The 16,496-nt window shown below is 49.6% G+C and overlaps 1 protein-coding gene across 1 annotated transcript in view; it reads right to left on the bottom strand.

Moving 5' to 3' along the window:
- LOC125427934 (collagen alpha-1(XI) chain-like) overlaps nt 1–7,026 on the bottom strand; it is a 46,779-nt gene extending 39,753 nt beyond the window's left edge. Inside the window, exon 1 of the mRNA XM_048487503.1 lies at nt 6,569–7,026. Within this exon, the coding sequence (XP_048343460.1) occupies nt 6,569–6,650 (82 nt within the window). The 5' untranslated portion in view covers nt 6,651–7,026. The remainder of the gene's footprint in view (nt 1–6,568) is intronic.
- Nucleotides 7,027–16,496: the final 9,470 nt, after the last annotated feature.

Here is a 16,496-nt window from a genome sequence, read left to right as displayed (position 1 = left end):
TCTTGTGGCATTGGGGAAGCAGGTGAATCTCCTCGCATTGGCAGGTCCCCAAGTCAAACAGAGATTAACAGGGACAAAAAGACAGAGAAAGGGTGCGTGTTCAAAAGCACGACAGCGCATACACCTCTCAGCTCGTGACCATGACTTGATACCCGTTAGCTTGTCAGCACAAGCATGGATGCACAAAGCACAACCCCACAACTCCCTTCTGACAGAGACGTCCCTCAATCCCTGTGGCATTTCAGCTGCAGACGCTGAGCTCACCTGCCTGGAAGGCCCCTTGATCCCCTCTCTCTCAACCCCCATCATGTCGAAGCAAGTCTTGGAATGAGGGGGAAGGCACATCTCAGGTTCAGAGTTTGGGGCCTCTCTGGGGTCTGGATACCCTCTGTGTGGGATTTCACATCCAGCAAGCTGCTGTAACACAGCAGGGTGTGCATCTTAGGGTTGCCAACCTCCAGGTGGGACCTGGAGATCTCTCAAAACTTCAACTGATCTACAGATTACAGCAATAATTTCCCCTGGGGAAAGTGGCTGTTTCAGAGGGTGCACTATGACAATGTACCCTGCCAAGGTCCCTCCACATACCAAGCCCTGCCCTCCCAAGGCTCCTCCTGCAGAATCTCCAGGAATGTCCCAAGAAGAGTTGGCAACCCTATTAATCCCCCACCCTGCAGCTGCCTCAGATCTATGCCAGTATCTGCTGTAGAGGTTTAGAGCTGCCAATCTCCAGGTGGGGCCTGGAGAACCCCTGAAATAATCTCCAGACAACACAGATAATTTCACCTGGAGAAAAGGGCTGCTTTTGGAGGGTGGCCTCTATGACATGATGTACCTATCTGATGTCTCTCTCCTCACTCTCCCTTGTTCTTGCCAAACCTCACCTCCCGCCCATCTCCTGGAATTTCCCAAGCTGGAACTGGCAACTCCAGAGACTCCAAAGTTTGAGAGACGAAAGGGATCAAGTGTGTGTGTCATGCCATCAAGTCACAGCCAATTTATAATGACTCTGTGAGGTTTTCAAGGCGAGAGGTTTACAGAAGTGGTATGCCACTGCCAGCCTCTGCATAGAGGCCCTGGAATTCCTTGAGAGCCAGTGTGGTGTAGTGGTTAAGAGCAGGTGGATTCTAATCTGGAGAACCGGGTTTGATTCCCCATTCCTCCACCTGAGTGGCAGATGCTTATCTGGTGAACCAGATGTGTTTCTGCACTCCTACATTCCTGCTGGATGACCTTGGGCTAGTCACAGTTCTTGGAGCTCTCTCAGCCCCACCTACCTCACAAGGTGTCTGTTGTGGAAAGAAAAAGGGAAAGGAGCGTGTAAGCCACCTTGAGTCTCCTTACAGGACAGAAAGGTGGGGTATTAAATACAAAATCTTTTTCTTCTTCTTGGTGGTCCCTTAGCTTCTGAGATCTGATGAGATTAGCCTAACCTGGACCACCCTGGTTTAAGCCATATTCTTGGCTTCAGTGCAGGAGAGAAAAGGACATTTTGAAGTCCCACCTCTCTGCCAGAGGAGTTTTGTGATACATTCACTGGAAAAGCAAAGAAAGGTGGAGCAGAGGATGCAACCGGGTTGGCTGATGGAGAACTGTGCACAGGCGGCTCCCTCCAGTTGTTTTTAATCAAGCACATTTTTTTTTTGCTGGTTTCCCCTGGCAAAGAGCTTTGGCCAGGAGGATCCCACAGTGGCTGGGCGTGTGTGCAGAAGGGGTGGGGGAGGAAAGGGAGGGCTTTGGAACGGCCATGGGGAAAGGAAGTGTGTGGATGTGCAGGAAGGTCAGAGAGGGGGAAACCCACTGAATGTTGTGCTGCAGATTCCAAGTTTGAAAACGGCAAGTATCTGAAAAGCGGAACCAGTCAACAATCCAAAGGGATCATCCGCCCCCTTGCACCCCTCTGGAGAATATCAACATGAAGGGATGGCTGCCTGTGTTACAGCAGCATCTCCTAGGGGAGGAGCCATGGCTCAGTAGTAGAATGTCTGCTTGTATGCGGAAGGTCTCAGGTTCAATCCCTGGCACCTCCAGTTAAGAGGTCAAACTCGCGCCCCTCCAGATGTTATGGACTACAGTTCCCATCACCCCCTGCCAGCATGATGCATAACAAGCATAGTCCATAACATCTGGAGGGCCGCGAGTTTGACACCTGTGCATTAGATAGTAGGTGATGTGAATTACTCTGCCTGAGACCCTGGAGAGCTGCTGCCAAATAGGGAATGCTGACCTTGATGGGCTGTGGATCTGATTCAGTATAAGGCAGCTTCATGCTTTCATGCGGAGTTACTCTCTTCTATGCCTGCTGACCAGAGGCAGATCTAGGGAAAATGTAGCCTGATACAAAATCTGAGTTTTTGCCCACCCCCCACCCCCCATGGGCGGCCGCCATCCCCCGCCACAACCAAACAACTTTTTTTACATCATGTCTTGAAGTCAGTATATGGACCTGGGGTGAAGGAGGAGGGGTGTGAGGGTGATTTTCTACCCCCCACGAGACTGAATGCCCACAGCCCGGGGACATTTGACCCCATATGTCCGGCTGGGTGGTACGCCTCTCCTGTTGGCTTGTCTGGACTCAGAGGAGTTCAACTGTATTTGGGATGGTCCTGTAAGTCCTTTGCAGCAGAATAGCACAGCATTTTCATCTTTACAGAGGCTTTTGTGGTGAAGTCCATGAAAATTAATGTGAGAGTTTTAAAATGTGCTCGCCTCTAATTTGGAAGTCACAATCTTGAAGTCCTGCCAATGAACAGTTACCATGAAGTGATCATCCGCATGGACTGAATTAGATCTCTGTTTGCAGACATCTGCTGACCGAACAAGACATCATTAATATTTCCCTGTGCAAATGTCAGCACGCTGCCTGGGGATATTCACTGTCATGTAGATCAGTGTGCGAACGCAAGAGACTGCAGGCATGGGAGATGCATGATATCGTGTGCATGCTCTGTGACGTATGCATGTGCGTGTGAAAGAAATGGAGAAAGGGCGGATGGATTGGTTGATGTATGTGATGGTGCAAACATCGGAAAGGTGAGATGATCGGCTGCCATTCACATTAAATGTGGGCATCTTTCAGCATTTTATGCAAAGCTGAGACAGCCTGAAATCTTCAAGCCATTTATCACCCAGATCTGTCTGACTGTCTATTCAGCACATTTTGTTCATGCCCTTCCTCCCAAGAGCCCAAAATGGTGAACATGTTTTTCCCTTTCTCAATTTTGTCCTCTCAAAAGTCCTGTGTGGAAGATTAAGCTGAAAAAAATACAGCAAGCTGGAAAGCTTCGTGGAACTGTGCGGATTTGAACACAAGTCTCCCAAGTCCTAGCCTGACAGTCTACCACTACACCACACTTTCACACAGGACAGCAGCACACACCATGATCCCAGTGATAGGCAGTGCCACGGCCAAAGTTTATCACATGCACAAGAAAAGTCTTTGCATACCAATTGGCTTGCTGTGCAAAACATCTCTGTATTATTTGACTTCTGCATCAAAGGAGAGAGTTATTTCATTTTTAATATTAATCCAGAGCAGAGTGCAAGAAAAAAAAACATATGACCACAGTGGAAAAAAGCCAGAATGTTGTCACTTGGAGGGATGCGATAAATGGTTGCTTTCCTGATGGTTCACAATCATGCTCATCACAGAGGCTTTGCTGTTGGTTTGTTTAGATGTTGATACCTGTTTTTCTCCTCAGTGGGGACCCAGAGCAGCTTACAATATCATTGTCTCCTCCTTTTTACTCACAGTAACCCTGTGAGGTAGGCTAGTCCAGGAGAATATGACTTGCCCAAGGTCACCCAGCAAGGTTTAGACCTAAGTCTCCCAAATCCAAGTTTTATACTTTAAACCACAACACTATGCTATTTATGCTGGCTATCGGCCGTTGCCAGTAAGCCACGAGAGGTTGAGAATGAACCTGAGCTTCACACAGTTGTACTCCAGGGATCCAACAAACCCTTCTGGTCCTCCAAGAACATGTTGTGCAGAAGTGCCCTTAACCAAATCTTTAGATCTGTGTGTGGAAGAAAAGTGTTTTGCCTAGTAACAGCTCTGGCTGATAAAAAGGGATGCAAGTTGCTGAGTCACACATCTTTTTCTGCTGAAGAGTTCTGTGTTATTCGAAAACTGCATGCATTTCCAGCAACAGAAACCTGCCTGAAGGCATCCCCTTTCCATTCGCCTCCTCAGTGATGTAGGTGCTTCCAAATGGAAGAGAGGTTTGGGACGCTAAGGCAAACTGATGTGCACTGACTCCTGAGTAAATCCCTAGGCAGGTAGCTCCCATTTCAAAGGTTACTGTCATGCATATTTCTTGATGGACACCATTTGTAATCACAGGCGTTTGTATTTAAACTGAGCTGTTTGAAACATTTCCCACTGATGATTTTTTATTTATTTCATTTAAGTTAAGTTAATATCCTGCCCTCTCTGGCCAAAACACCATGCTCAGGGAAGCTAACAAACTTTAGTAATCCACCCAACAACCCTGCAGAGTAGATCCGTAAGAAAGCTACCAACATTCCAAGAAAAGCAGATGCTGACAGCACATCCCTTCTTGGAAGTGAATGCAAAAAAAAAAACTAAGTGTGATCCTCATATGCTACAATAGAAGTACATTTTTTAAAAATCTCCAATGCTGTTTAAGAGGATATTGACAATCACATATTTGAATGACTCCCTGGATTTTCTCTAATGTGGGGCTACGCTCATCTCTGTTAATCAACACAACCCTCGTGTGCGGCTGTGAGAAAGGCAAACTGTTTTTGTGTCACACATAAACATACTTCTTTGCCAGGCCTCTCATCACACCATCTGTGAGCAAGGAAAACTATTTATTTTTGTACTATCGTTTAGACAACGGGTGCTGTCTTAAAGGCAACTAGCACGAGAATATAAAAATACAGCTGAAATTAAAAGCAAATGGACGCTAAAACAAACAAGCAGATGGCAGAGCGGTTGAATTGGAGGGAGGCAATGGGAAGGCCTCTTGACGTCTTTGGCCTTGGAAACCCCATGGGGTTTGGATGGCAAAAAATCAAAGGGGTTTTTTTTTAAAAGAAAAAATAGGGAAACAATAACGCTGTGGCCAAGAGCACATGTAAATAAAACATGTCCCTTGGCACCAAAAACAGCTTGAGGAGTGGAGAGTCTACAGTGATAATGTACGTAAAACCCGTAGAGATGTTCAATGTATTGTTGAAGGCTTTCACGGATAGAATCACTGGAGCATTGTGGGGTTTCCGGGCTATATGGCCGTGTTCCAGTAGCATTTTCTCCTGACATTTCACCTGCATCTGTGGCTGGCATGAGAAGATGTCAGCCACAGATGCAGGTGAAAAGTCAGGAGAAAATGCTACTGGAACACGGCCATATAGCTTGTAAACCCCACAACACTCCTACGTAAAACCAATGTTAGCAAGTTCTGTAGGACTGCTCATTATTTGGTCATTTAATCTATGCAGTGGTTCTCCAAGTGTGCCCCAGGTCTTCTTGGGAAGGAGTGAAGCACCTTTAAGGAGGGTTGGATCCAGAGGCAGATGGAAGCTGCCTGCTTAAACCAAACCAGGCTGGGGCCAGGGTCCCCTGAAAGCCAAGCCTATCAACCCATGTTGGAGGGAGAGAGTAAATGATCTTCCTGGCATCCTCACTGCTGCTCTATTTGATCTTTGTGCTTCCTTCCAGTGATCTGTTTCTTATCCACCAGATTTTAGAAGAAGGTCAGGAATGCCTGGTTCTGCGCAAATGTCGCTTGGGATTCATGCCCCATTCCACAGATTGTGGGAACCCAACTGCAGGGCAGGATTTTTCTGCGACCTCATCTGGAGAATACTTGGTGGGACCATAAAGAAGCTTTATGGAGCAGCAGCAGCATTGTGGTTAAGAGCAGGTGCACTTGAATCTGGAGAACCGGGTTCGGTTCCCTGCTCTGCCACTTGAGCTGTGGAGGCTTATCTGGGGAACCAGATTAGACTGTGCCAACTGGGGAGATCTCTCAGCCCCACCCACCACACAGGGTATTTGTTGTGGGGGGGGGGAGGGAAAGGAGATTGTAAGCCCCTTTGAGTCTCCTTACAGGAGAGAAATGGGGGTTATAAATCCAAAGTCTTCTTTTTCTTCTTTAAACTGAATCGGGCCATGGGCTCATCAAAGTCAAGGGTGTCAACTCGGCCCGGCAGCCGCTCCCCGGGGTCTCAGGCGGACCTGAGCCTGAACTGGGGATGCCGAACCGGGGATCGACCCCGGGACCTTTTGCCTGCTGCTCCTCTGCACAGGGAGGGAGAGGAGGCTGCTCTTTCAGGGACCATCGGTCCGGATCTCAAATTGGGGGGAAGGGGAGTTGCTCAACCAGGTTGGAGAAAAACACTGCCTAGGAATAGAAAGCGCAGCCTGCCAAATGCGAGCGGCCAAAAAGAGGGGGGGGATTGCAAAAACTCTTGAGAAAGACAAACTGTCCGAAGCTCCGACTTGGCGCTCCAGGGGAAGGGATGCTGCCGCGGGGCATCCCCCTGGTGCCAGAGCCCCCCTTCCCCCAGAGATGCCCGCTCGCTCGCCCGCCCTTACCTGCCCTGGCCCGGGGAAGTCCGCGCAGCAGGAGGGCCAGCAAGCAGATCAGGTGGCCGCGGAGTCCCCGGGGCTTCGCCATCGTCCGCGCTCCAGGAGGGGGACTCCGGCCGCCGCTCGCGAACTCCTCGGGCCGGCTGCGAGCCAGCGCCCAGCCCCGGGAGCCGCCCCGCCCCGCGCCCTCCCCCGGCGCCAAGCGGAGAGGGAGGGGAGCGAAAGGGACGGGAGGGGAGAGGCCGGAGCGGGGCTTCCCTTGAACCGGGCCCGCGATCAGGGAGGGAGGGGAGGCTGCCGGGCAGCCCCCTGGCGGATGCGGGCCCAGCGAACCTCGCCCACGACGCGCCCCCCCCCCCGCGTGCCTGTTCGCGGGACACCCCCGGGCGCTGACGCCCGATTCCTCTCCGCTAGACTGGCTCCCCCACAAAGGGTCGTCGGGCCCCTTCGCATGCTTCCTCGCAAGTCAGTGGGACTCGCTCCCAGGTGAGCGTGTAAGGAAGGCAGCCCCCTTGTCAAAGCTAAGCAGGTCTTGGTCAGGACTATGCGGGGGGGGGGGGAGGGGGATATCCTGTGGGAATCCTAGGCAGGGAATCCTAGGAAGGGGGGGAAGCAAGCAGGGGCTACCTAGGCAAACTGGCGCCCGGGACAAAACCTGAGTTTGGCGTCCCCCTCCCTGCCCCGGCGTATGGGCTGCCACCCTCCCCCACCATGACCAAACAATGATTTTTTACCAGCTCACAAAACACCTCCCCCTCCCATCAAAACATACATGGTTCTCTCCCCACCAACTGTTTTCCTAATTTCCTAATCACAAAAACCCTATGAGGTAGGTTGTTAGCCTGAGAAACAACTCCAAGCCAGTGCAAGTGGGTATTAAGCACGTAAATCTCTCACAAATCACCCCCAGCAAAACATTTACCAAACTAATGTCAGCATCATCTCTCACAAAACACCTCCAGTTGAATCCACCCCCAAACAGCATCACTTTCAAAGGTGTTTAAACTAGGGAGCTCAGATTCTTCTTTTAAACCTACCTTAAAGGGAGAATCAGGGGTCCCCAGTTAAAACAAAATTGAAAGTGATGCTGTTTGGGGTTGGATTCTCCACCACCCTGAAACAGCATCACTTTTGAGAGTTGGAGATTCAGATGAAACAAATAGCAGATTCAGATGGAATCTGGGCAAAAATTGTCCGATTATGTCCTGCCCAAATATGAACAAATGCGAATGCAAGGTATTTGGGTTTGGGGGGGGGGTATTTTTGGTGTTTTTTTTCGGCCTGCAGAGAGCGCATTTTTAAAGCTAGCAGCGCCATGATTTCAGGGCATCATCCAGAGACTGCTCTGATTATACCACCTGAGTTTGGCGATGTTTGGTTCAGGGGCAGCAAAGTTATGGACGCCCAAATGGAATGCCCACATCCCCATTGTTTTCAATGGGAGCTAACCTGAGATGGGGGCTACCCATTTGAGGGACCATAACTTTGGTCCCCCTGAACGTAACTTCACCAAACTTGGGTAGCATCATAAGAATAGTTAACAGATGATACCCTGAAATTTTGGTGTCACTAGCTTTAAAAATGCGCCCCCTGGAGGCCGGAACATGAAAAAACACTTAAAATGTTTAAAAAACCACAAACGACCCTGAAATGTTGGCGCCCCCCCTCGTGACCAAATGAGGGGCACCCGGGGACATAGGGTACCCCCTGTCCCTAGGCAGGAATGCCACTGGAAGCAAGGAATGGTGGCACAGAAAATGTGGGAAGAAGATTGCTCTGAAGGCGGGGGGAGGGGGCTCTCTAGATCACGACCCAGGGGACTGCAAGACGTCGTCTTTGAAACTGACAAGCAGCACTCTTTTCATGGGGGTTTGGGCGGATTGACACGGGGGAAGGGGTATAGCTGGGCCAGCTGATTTATGGCTTTTAGGGTTTTCAAGACAAGAGACATTCAGAGGTGGTTTGCCACTGCCTGCCTTGGAATCTGTTGGTAATTTGCAAGAGTCTGTCACACTTCGGACATGAAAGGGTTAACTCAACAGAATCTCTGCCTGGTGTGCCTTGGAGATCGCCCATCCGGATCCTAACCAAGGCCAACCCTGCTTGGCTTCTGAGATCGGGTGAGGTCAGGTGATCCGCTCTCCCTCCGCGACGGGTTCCTAGCAAAGAAATCCTATGGATCTGGGTGGAAATTACTTTCAAATAAACAGGACTGCACGGAGATCAGATGCTCAACACACTCCCCTGTTCATGAATATAATCTGTCTTGACCCCCAGCCGCTCCCCTCATTCATATACACAAAAGGACGCCATCCAGCACTCGCAGCGAGAACTGCACACTTCCCTGGGTTTTCTTTCCAGCTGTGCACACCCAGAACTTAATTCCTGAACTAACTGGGGCCAGGGCTCAAGAATGCCTGGATGCCGCAACCCCAGAAGCCCCCAGCCAAAGTTTGTTTGGAAGGCAGCCCGCTTGTCAAAGCTAAACAGGTCTTGGTCTGGACTATGCCTGGGGGGAAGAGCCTGTGGGAATCCTAGGCAGGGGAAAAGCAAAGAAAATGTGGCAAGAAGATTAGTTCTGCATGGGTGCGTGTGGCATGCCTTTTCTGAGACAAGTTCTCTGGCATGCTCAAAGGTCCTTTCTTGTTTATGTCACTGAACGGGGACTCAAACGGCCATGAAACATTTTCCCCCTCTCCATTTTATCATCACAACAGTCTTGTGAGGTAGGTCAGGCTAAGAGAGTGTGACGCCCCCAAAGTCACCCAGCAAGCTTCCATGCTGGAGTGGGGATTTGAACCTGGGTTTTCTGGATCCTAGTTTGACGTTGTAACCTTTACCCCACCCTGGGTTTTTTTTTCTGCAGTGACAACATATCCCAAACCTGGACAGTGGGAAAATGTCCCAGGATTTGCCTTTAGTGGTGCTACATGCTGACACACAGACAACTCCTCTTTGACTCTTTCTCTCTCACACAGGTAGATATTCCCCTGTTTCTCACACCAATGGCTATGGCTGGTGACGCTTGGCTAGCTCAGTTTCAAGGTCCTAGGCAGGGTGGCCAACTTCCAGTCAACCATATCGAAAGGGTGGAGCAAGTCCCCCAGTGATGGAGGAGGGAAAACAAGAATCTGCACCAACCTGGCTAAAAGTGTGTCAGCACCATGCATTGCACACATACAAAATCACAGTTCTTCAATCAAGTCCCACCAAACACTATGAGATATATTTCTCATTCCTTCCTGGATCAAATTAAAGAATCAAATACAAGGTATTGCAGCTGCGTATAAACGAAGCAACAAAGCACAATAGGCCACCAAAGCTCAAACCGCAGCTATACAAACATTTTAAAGCACAGGTGTCAAACTCGCAGCCCTCCAGATATTATGGACTACAGTTCCCATCATCCCCTGCCAGCATGATGCTCAGGGGATGATGGGAACTGTAGTCCATAAAATCTGATGATGGGAACTGTAGTCCATAAAACACCTATGTTTTAAAGGGACCACACTCCTAGTGAGCCAGGGCAATAACAGCCCTGATTTTGGATTGTAATATGGCTGCTTATTCTTTGGGTTGTCGGAAGGTCAAGTCAGCGGCAGGAGAGTTGCAGTCTGACCTCTAGTTCAGCAGGGGGCTCGACAGCTCTCAGTCCAAGTGCCAGATTCTAGAACGGCAGAGCCAGCAGGACATACTTCGCAGTTACCCCTCTCCTTGTCTTGTAGATTTGAAGGGCTACTGAGGGTGGTAATCCTGAAATCCTGCTACCCTTAAAGTTTGCTGATTGGGAAGGTTGGAGGTGTGTGTGTGTGGGGGGGGGAGCCTTTAGCTCAGGCCTGCCGGGACATGGTTTGGAAAAACTGAGGAATGAAAGCTATGCGACACAGCCTGTTTCCCTCCTGACCCAACCGGGAAGGAGAGCTAAAGAAGGCCCTGCAGCACCCACAGTTGACTATTCATGAAGAACAGTGCCAAGTTTGAGGAGGAGACCTCCAAGAGCGGGTCTTCTATGTCCCGCCTCACCTCGGCTCTCAATCAACACTTTTGATTACTCCTCTCAATCAATGCCACAGGGCTCCTTTGCTTGCAATATAGCCACGGGTTAACATTTCTATATATATAAAAATCTATCAGTGAGTTTTTCTGCTGACAGGTAATCTCCCAAACTACTGGACCGATTGCTTTGAAATTTTCACACAACGTCGCATTCACGTACGGCCAGGTTTCCATACTTTTTCCACACCTCCTGTTGTGTACATGTCACTGTGCCAGTTATTGTGTACATGCCACACCTGTGACAATTGGAACCACAGTTCTGTTCAGCGCCATCTGCTGGCCGTCAAATCAACACCCTCTGATACAAGGGAACCAACCATGCCTTCCTTGAGAACCACTGCCTTATGGAGTGAAAGGAATGGGGCCCGCCATCTGGACATGACCCACCCCCTAGCGGAGGAAGGGGAAGGTGAGGGAGGGTCTGGGGGTTTGCTGGACCAAATGCTCTGAAATTTGAACACAACATAGCTCATGCCTCCCAGCATGTTTTAAGCTAGGTAATTCGCCTGCAAGGGAAGGGAGTGAAAGGGACAGGGTCTGCCGCCTGGACATGGCCCACCCACCCTAGCAGAGGAAAGGGAACGTTAGGGAGGGACGGGGCTGGGTGCCATGCAAGGGAGAGGGAGAGAGGGAGGGGAGCAAGGGTCCCCTTGCCCCTCCCCTCCCTTGCAATCATTGTGCAATGACACATGTTCGAACCGTTCGCTTCCCCTTTTCTTTCTTTTCCACTTCACCAGACTAGCCACAGCAACTAGCCACTAGTTTATCATAGAAACATAAAGTTGGAAGAGATCCCAAGGGCCATCAAGTCCAATCCTCTGCAATACAGGAACACATAAAGTACTCCTGACAGATGGCCATCCAGCCTCTGTTTAAAAACCTCCCAAGGAGATTCCACCACACTCTGAGGTAGTGTATTCCACCATTTGGACACCTCTTACTGTCAGGAAGTTTTACCTGATGTTTAGGCGGAATCTCTTTTCCTTCCCCTTGAGCCCACTACTCCTGGAGCAACAGAAAACAAGCTTGCTCCCTCACCAACATGATATCCCTTCAAATATCTTGTGTTTTTGTGTTACGTAGCTTGAAGTACCTCCAGCCCAGCAAGTTGACTTCCTCCTTTAAGTTTTTCTAACCACAAGACTGGTTCCAGTCCTGAGGCTTCCCTGGAGTAGCCTTTGCCAGTGGTCTAGGCCCAAGAAGATGAGGTACCATGCTGCATGTACAGCAGCACTGGCGCAATGCCCATTGGGCAAGGTGGGCAGCTGCCCAGGGCATCACCTTGTGGGGGGCATCAAAATGCTGGCTTCGTTTTGGGGTATTTTAGTGGCTTTCCATTTTTGGCCTGCAGGGGGCGCGGTTTTTAGGCTAGCGGCACCAATATTTCAGCGTATCATCAGGAGACTGTCCTTATGCTACCTCCCAGGTTTGGTGAGGTTTGGTTCAGGGGGTCCAAAGTTATGGACTCTCAAAGGGGGTGCCCCTATCCCCCATTGTTTCCAATGGGAGCTAATAGGAGATGGGGGCTACAGTTTTGAGGGTCCATAACTTTGGCCCCCCTGAACCAAACTGCACCGAGCCTGGGGGGTATCATCAGGGCAGTCTCCTGATGGGGCCCTCGAGCTTTGAGATTGTGCTCTCTAGAAATGTGCCTCTCACAGTTGCAATTCCTGGAGTTGAGATTAGTAATGTAGAAAACTCATCGAAAGTTAACAAGATTCTTGGGCAAATTTCTGGATGTTCTGGGGGGTGCATTTTTGGATGTTTTGGCAACCAAAATTTTCAGGGTATCATCTGGGAGATGATGGCACCTCCCTAAGTTTGGTTCATTTGGTTCAGGGGTTCCAAAGTTATGGACCCTCAAAACTGTAGCCCCATCTCCTTAGCAAAGAATGGGGGATGGGGCACTCCTTTGAGGGTCCATAACTTTGGGACCCCCCTAAACCAAACTGCACCAAACTTCTTTGGGAGTACCCATAAGGACAGTTTCCAGATGATACCCCTGGAAATTTTGGTGCTGTTACATCCAAAAATGCGCCCCCTGCGGGAACATCCCTGAAATTTGCCCAAGAATCTTTGTTCTGCATTGAGTTTTCTGCATTGCTGTCAATGGGGGTTGCAGGGTGGGGGGGACATTTCTGAAGGCACAGTCTCAAAACTTTCAGGGTCTCATCAGGAGACTGTCCTGATGATACCCCCCAGGCTCGGTGCAGTTTGGTTCAGGGGGGCCAAAGTTATGGACCCTCAAAACTGTAGCCCCCATCTCCTATTAGCTCCCATTTGAAACAATGGGGGATGGGGCACCCCCTTTGGGAGTCCATAACTTTGGACTCCTTGAACCAAACCTCACCAAACCTGGGGAGTAGCATAAGGACAGTCTCCTGATGATATGCTGAAATTATGGTGCTGATATGTCTAAAAAGGCACCCCCTGCAGGCACCAATGTCCTGGTGCAAAAAAAATTTGGTCGTGGTGGAGTGGCCACCCATGGGGGGGGGCATCCAACTCAGGTTTTGCCCAGGGCTACAGTTTGCCCAGGGCTGCCTCGTTACGCCCCTGTACAGCAGAGTGAATTTGCCAAAGATTTGTCCATGGCAAGATGGTCACAGCATGGACAGAGACCCCTCGCACTGATTTTTCTTTGGAATCATAGAGTTGGAAGAGACCCAAGGGCCATCAAGTCCAACCCCCTGCAATGCAGGAACACACAGTCAAAGCACTACTGACCCAGCTCCTGTGTCTTTAAAAGTAGCCCCTCCCACTTTGCCATGAAGCTTGGTGTGTGATCCTGGGATAGTGTGATAAAATAGACAAAAGGAGGGATGGCTTCACTCAATTAGGAATGGAATTGTGGAGTCTGCTGCCAGTGGATGTAATAATGAGCACTAGTAGAGATGAGGCAGTGTGGTGAATGGTTAGAGAGCCACTTGGCTCTGGGAGGCCCAGATTAAATCTCCCACCTTGCCATGGTTGGTCCTTGGGTAAACTTGGGCCAGTCTCATACTCTCAGGGACAAATTAGATGGCCAGCCACAAGAGCGCTACTGCCATGTGATTTTAAAACACAGCAAGAGACTTATCCTGGTTGGTTCTGCATCACTATGCTCCAGGGTTTCCAGCTCTGGATTGGAAAACAGCTGGAGTTTTTTGGGTGGAGGGGGATCTTGGGGATGGGGAGGGAGCTCAGCAAGGTTCATTCAGTCCATCCTCTGATGCAGCCATGTTCTCCAGGGGGACTAATCTCCGTCTCTAGAAATCAGTTGCAATGGTAGGAAATCTCCAGATCCTATTCGGAGGCTGACAGCCCTAATGATCTCTCACCCCCAAGAGGTGGTGAAAAAGCCTTTGGATATATGCAGTCATTTTGGCACTGGATAAGGCCAAGGGAAGAGGAGGAGGAGGTTTGGATTTATATTCCCTTTCTCTCCCGTAAGGAGACTTAAAAGGGGCTTAAAATCTCCTTTCCCTCCCTCACCCCCCACAACAAACACCCTGTGAGGTGGGTGGGGCTGAGAGAGCTCCAAAGAACTGTGATGAGCCCAAGGTCACCCAGCTGGCATGTGTTGGAGTGCACAAGCTAATCTAGTTCATCAGATAAGCCTCCACAGCTGAAGTGGCAGAGCAGGGAATCAAACCCGGTTCTCCAGATTCGAGTGCACCTGCTCTTAACCACCACACCACACTGATGTGTCAGCCTGCTGTGCTGCAGACCTATGCATGATCCAGCCCTCACAATATTTGTAAATCACTTCAAAGTGGCAGCGGCAACCCCACAGTGGCCTTGAGGTGGCCTTCACATCTAGTTTGGCCTTCAGCCTCACTTGTCTCACAGGCTTGTTGGGAGTATAAAACGGAAGAGAGGAGAATCACATAAGTAGCTTTGAGTCCACAATGGGGAGAAAGGACGGGTGTAAACGGAATAAATAAACCCACAAATAAATAAATGAAGAGAATCAAGATAATAGCCACGACTGAAGGGAACCTCCACGCCCCCAAGTGGTGAACCTCTGAATAGCATTGCTAGGAGGCAATATCAGGGAGAGGCGTAGACCCCTGTTTTCTTGCAAAAGGGGCTACCGATTTGGCTGCTCCGTGAAGCAACATGCAACGCTGGTTGGGCCACTGGTCTGATTCAGCAAGGCAGCTCTTATGTTCCCTCACTCTCACCATAACCTCCCACACAGGACTGTTATAAGGACAACACTGGACTGTTATAAGGACAAATGCACACATCAGCTCCTTGAAGAAAGATTGACAAATTCCTGGAGATTTGAGAGCAGGGCCTGGGGAAGACAGGGACTCCAGCAGGGTACAATAAAAATGCACAGGCAGAGGTTGTGAAATGCAGGCTGAGAAATTCCTAGAGATTAGGGGGTAGACCCTGAGAGGACAGGGAACTCAGTAGAGCACAATGGCACAGAGCCCACCCTCTAAAGCATCCATTTTCTTTGCGGGAATTGATTTCTTTAGTCTGGAGATCAGCTGTAATTCCAGGATAATTCCAGGCCCCACCTGGAGACTGGCATCCTGGTCTCTAATGGGCTCTGTCCCAATTGCCTGCCTTCCATCCCTGCCAGCAGCTCCACTGAGCTTTCACATGGAGAGCCAGCCATGAAACCCCTGCCAGCAGGAAGACTGGGACAGTTCCAGCCCGGGGGCTGAGGGATGTTACTCTAGATACAGCTGTAAATATTTCCTGGGAAAATGAAAAATCTGGGTCAGCAATTTCCGAGTAGAGCCAGTGTGTCATGTCATGAGGCCACAGGGTGACTCAGCCTAGTTCCAAGGAAGGAAGGTTGTGGGGGGAACAGCCACCCCCAAAGCCCAGAGAGATCCAAAGCTCCAACAGTTTTTGTCTCAACAAAAGTTGCTCCATATGCTGGACCAGGAGGGAGAAGAGATAATCCTGAGATAACTCTGATAACTCATAGACATTTTGTGTGGAATATTGGCCAGGCTTTCATCGGGCGAATTCAGGTTCAAATCTGCACTCTGCAGCGGAAACATACCGGGAAACCTTGGGATTATAAGTCGCTCGCTCACCATGACCTACCTCAAAGGGTTGTTGTGGGGATGGCGTGGAGAAAGGGAGAGTGTTGTAAGCCACTTTGGGACCCCGTTGGGAAGAAAAGTGTGACATGAATGAAGTAAAATAAATAAACCTCAACCATAGTGCAGGGGAAGGTGGCCAACTCTGCCTTGGACTGACTTGGAGGTATTACTTAAGGGAGGTCAGTTCCCTTAAGTAATTTTTCCTGGGCAAGCCCCACCATGGAGGGAAGGAGGGAGAGGTGGAGCTGCAAGTGGGTGGAGGCTCAATAACCAATTTCAATTTGGTTCTGCATCCTATGCAACAGGGCCATGCCCTTTAATTAATTAGTTCATTCGCACCCAGCCTTCCTCTCCAACAGGGAAACCAAAACAGCATACATCTTTCTCTTCTCCTTCATTTTATCCTCACCACTGGGCTGAGAGCATGGGACTGGCCCAAGATCACCAGCAAGCTTGCATGGCATGAATGGGGATTCAAACTCCCAGATTCTAGCCTGACACTCTTTAACCACTACACCACATTGGTTCTCAATGCAGCCTGTTGCTGAATAACTGCTATTTATTTCACAACGCTCAGCATGAAAAGTCAAAGAGAAGCTTGTTAGGTGTTAACTGACCTAAGATTCTTGCATTTTATGCTGGGGTGAGGGAAAATACCATGGGAGTTGCTTTGCAGGGGAGTCCCAAGAAACACAATAAGTTCAGAAGTGAGGTTTACTTCAAAATCAGAAAACTGCCATCCCATATTATCAGGTAACAAGCTAACCTGGAATGGGTCTTTGTTCCATGCAGAGAGTACAGTTGTAATACAAGAACTATCTAGAGGA

This window comes from Sphaerodactylus townsendi, linkage group LG03 (assembly GCF_021028975.2).
Source record: "Sphaerodactylus townsendi isolate TG3544 linkage group LG03, MPM_Stown_v2.3, whole genome shotgun sequence".
NCBI classification, from domain to species: Eukaryota; Metazoa; Chordata; class Lepidosauria; order Squamata; family Sphaerodactylidae; genus Sphaerodactylus; species Sphaerodactylus townsendi.
The sequence above is the reverse complement of the archived record's forward strand: the minus strand, read 5'-3'. Positions and strand labels throughout refer to the sequence as shown.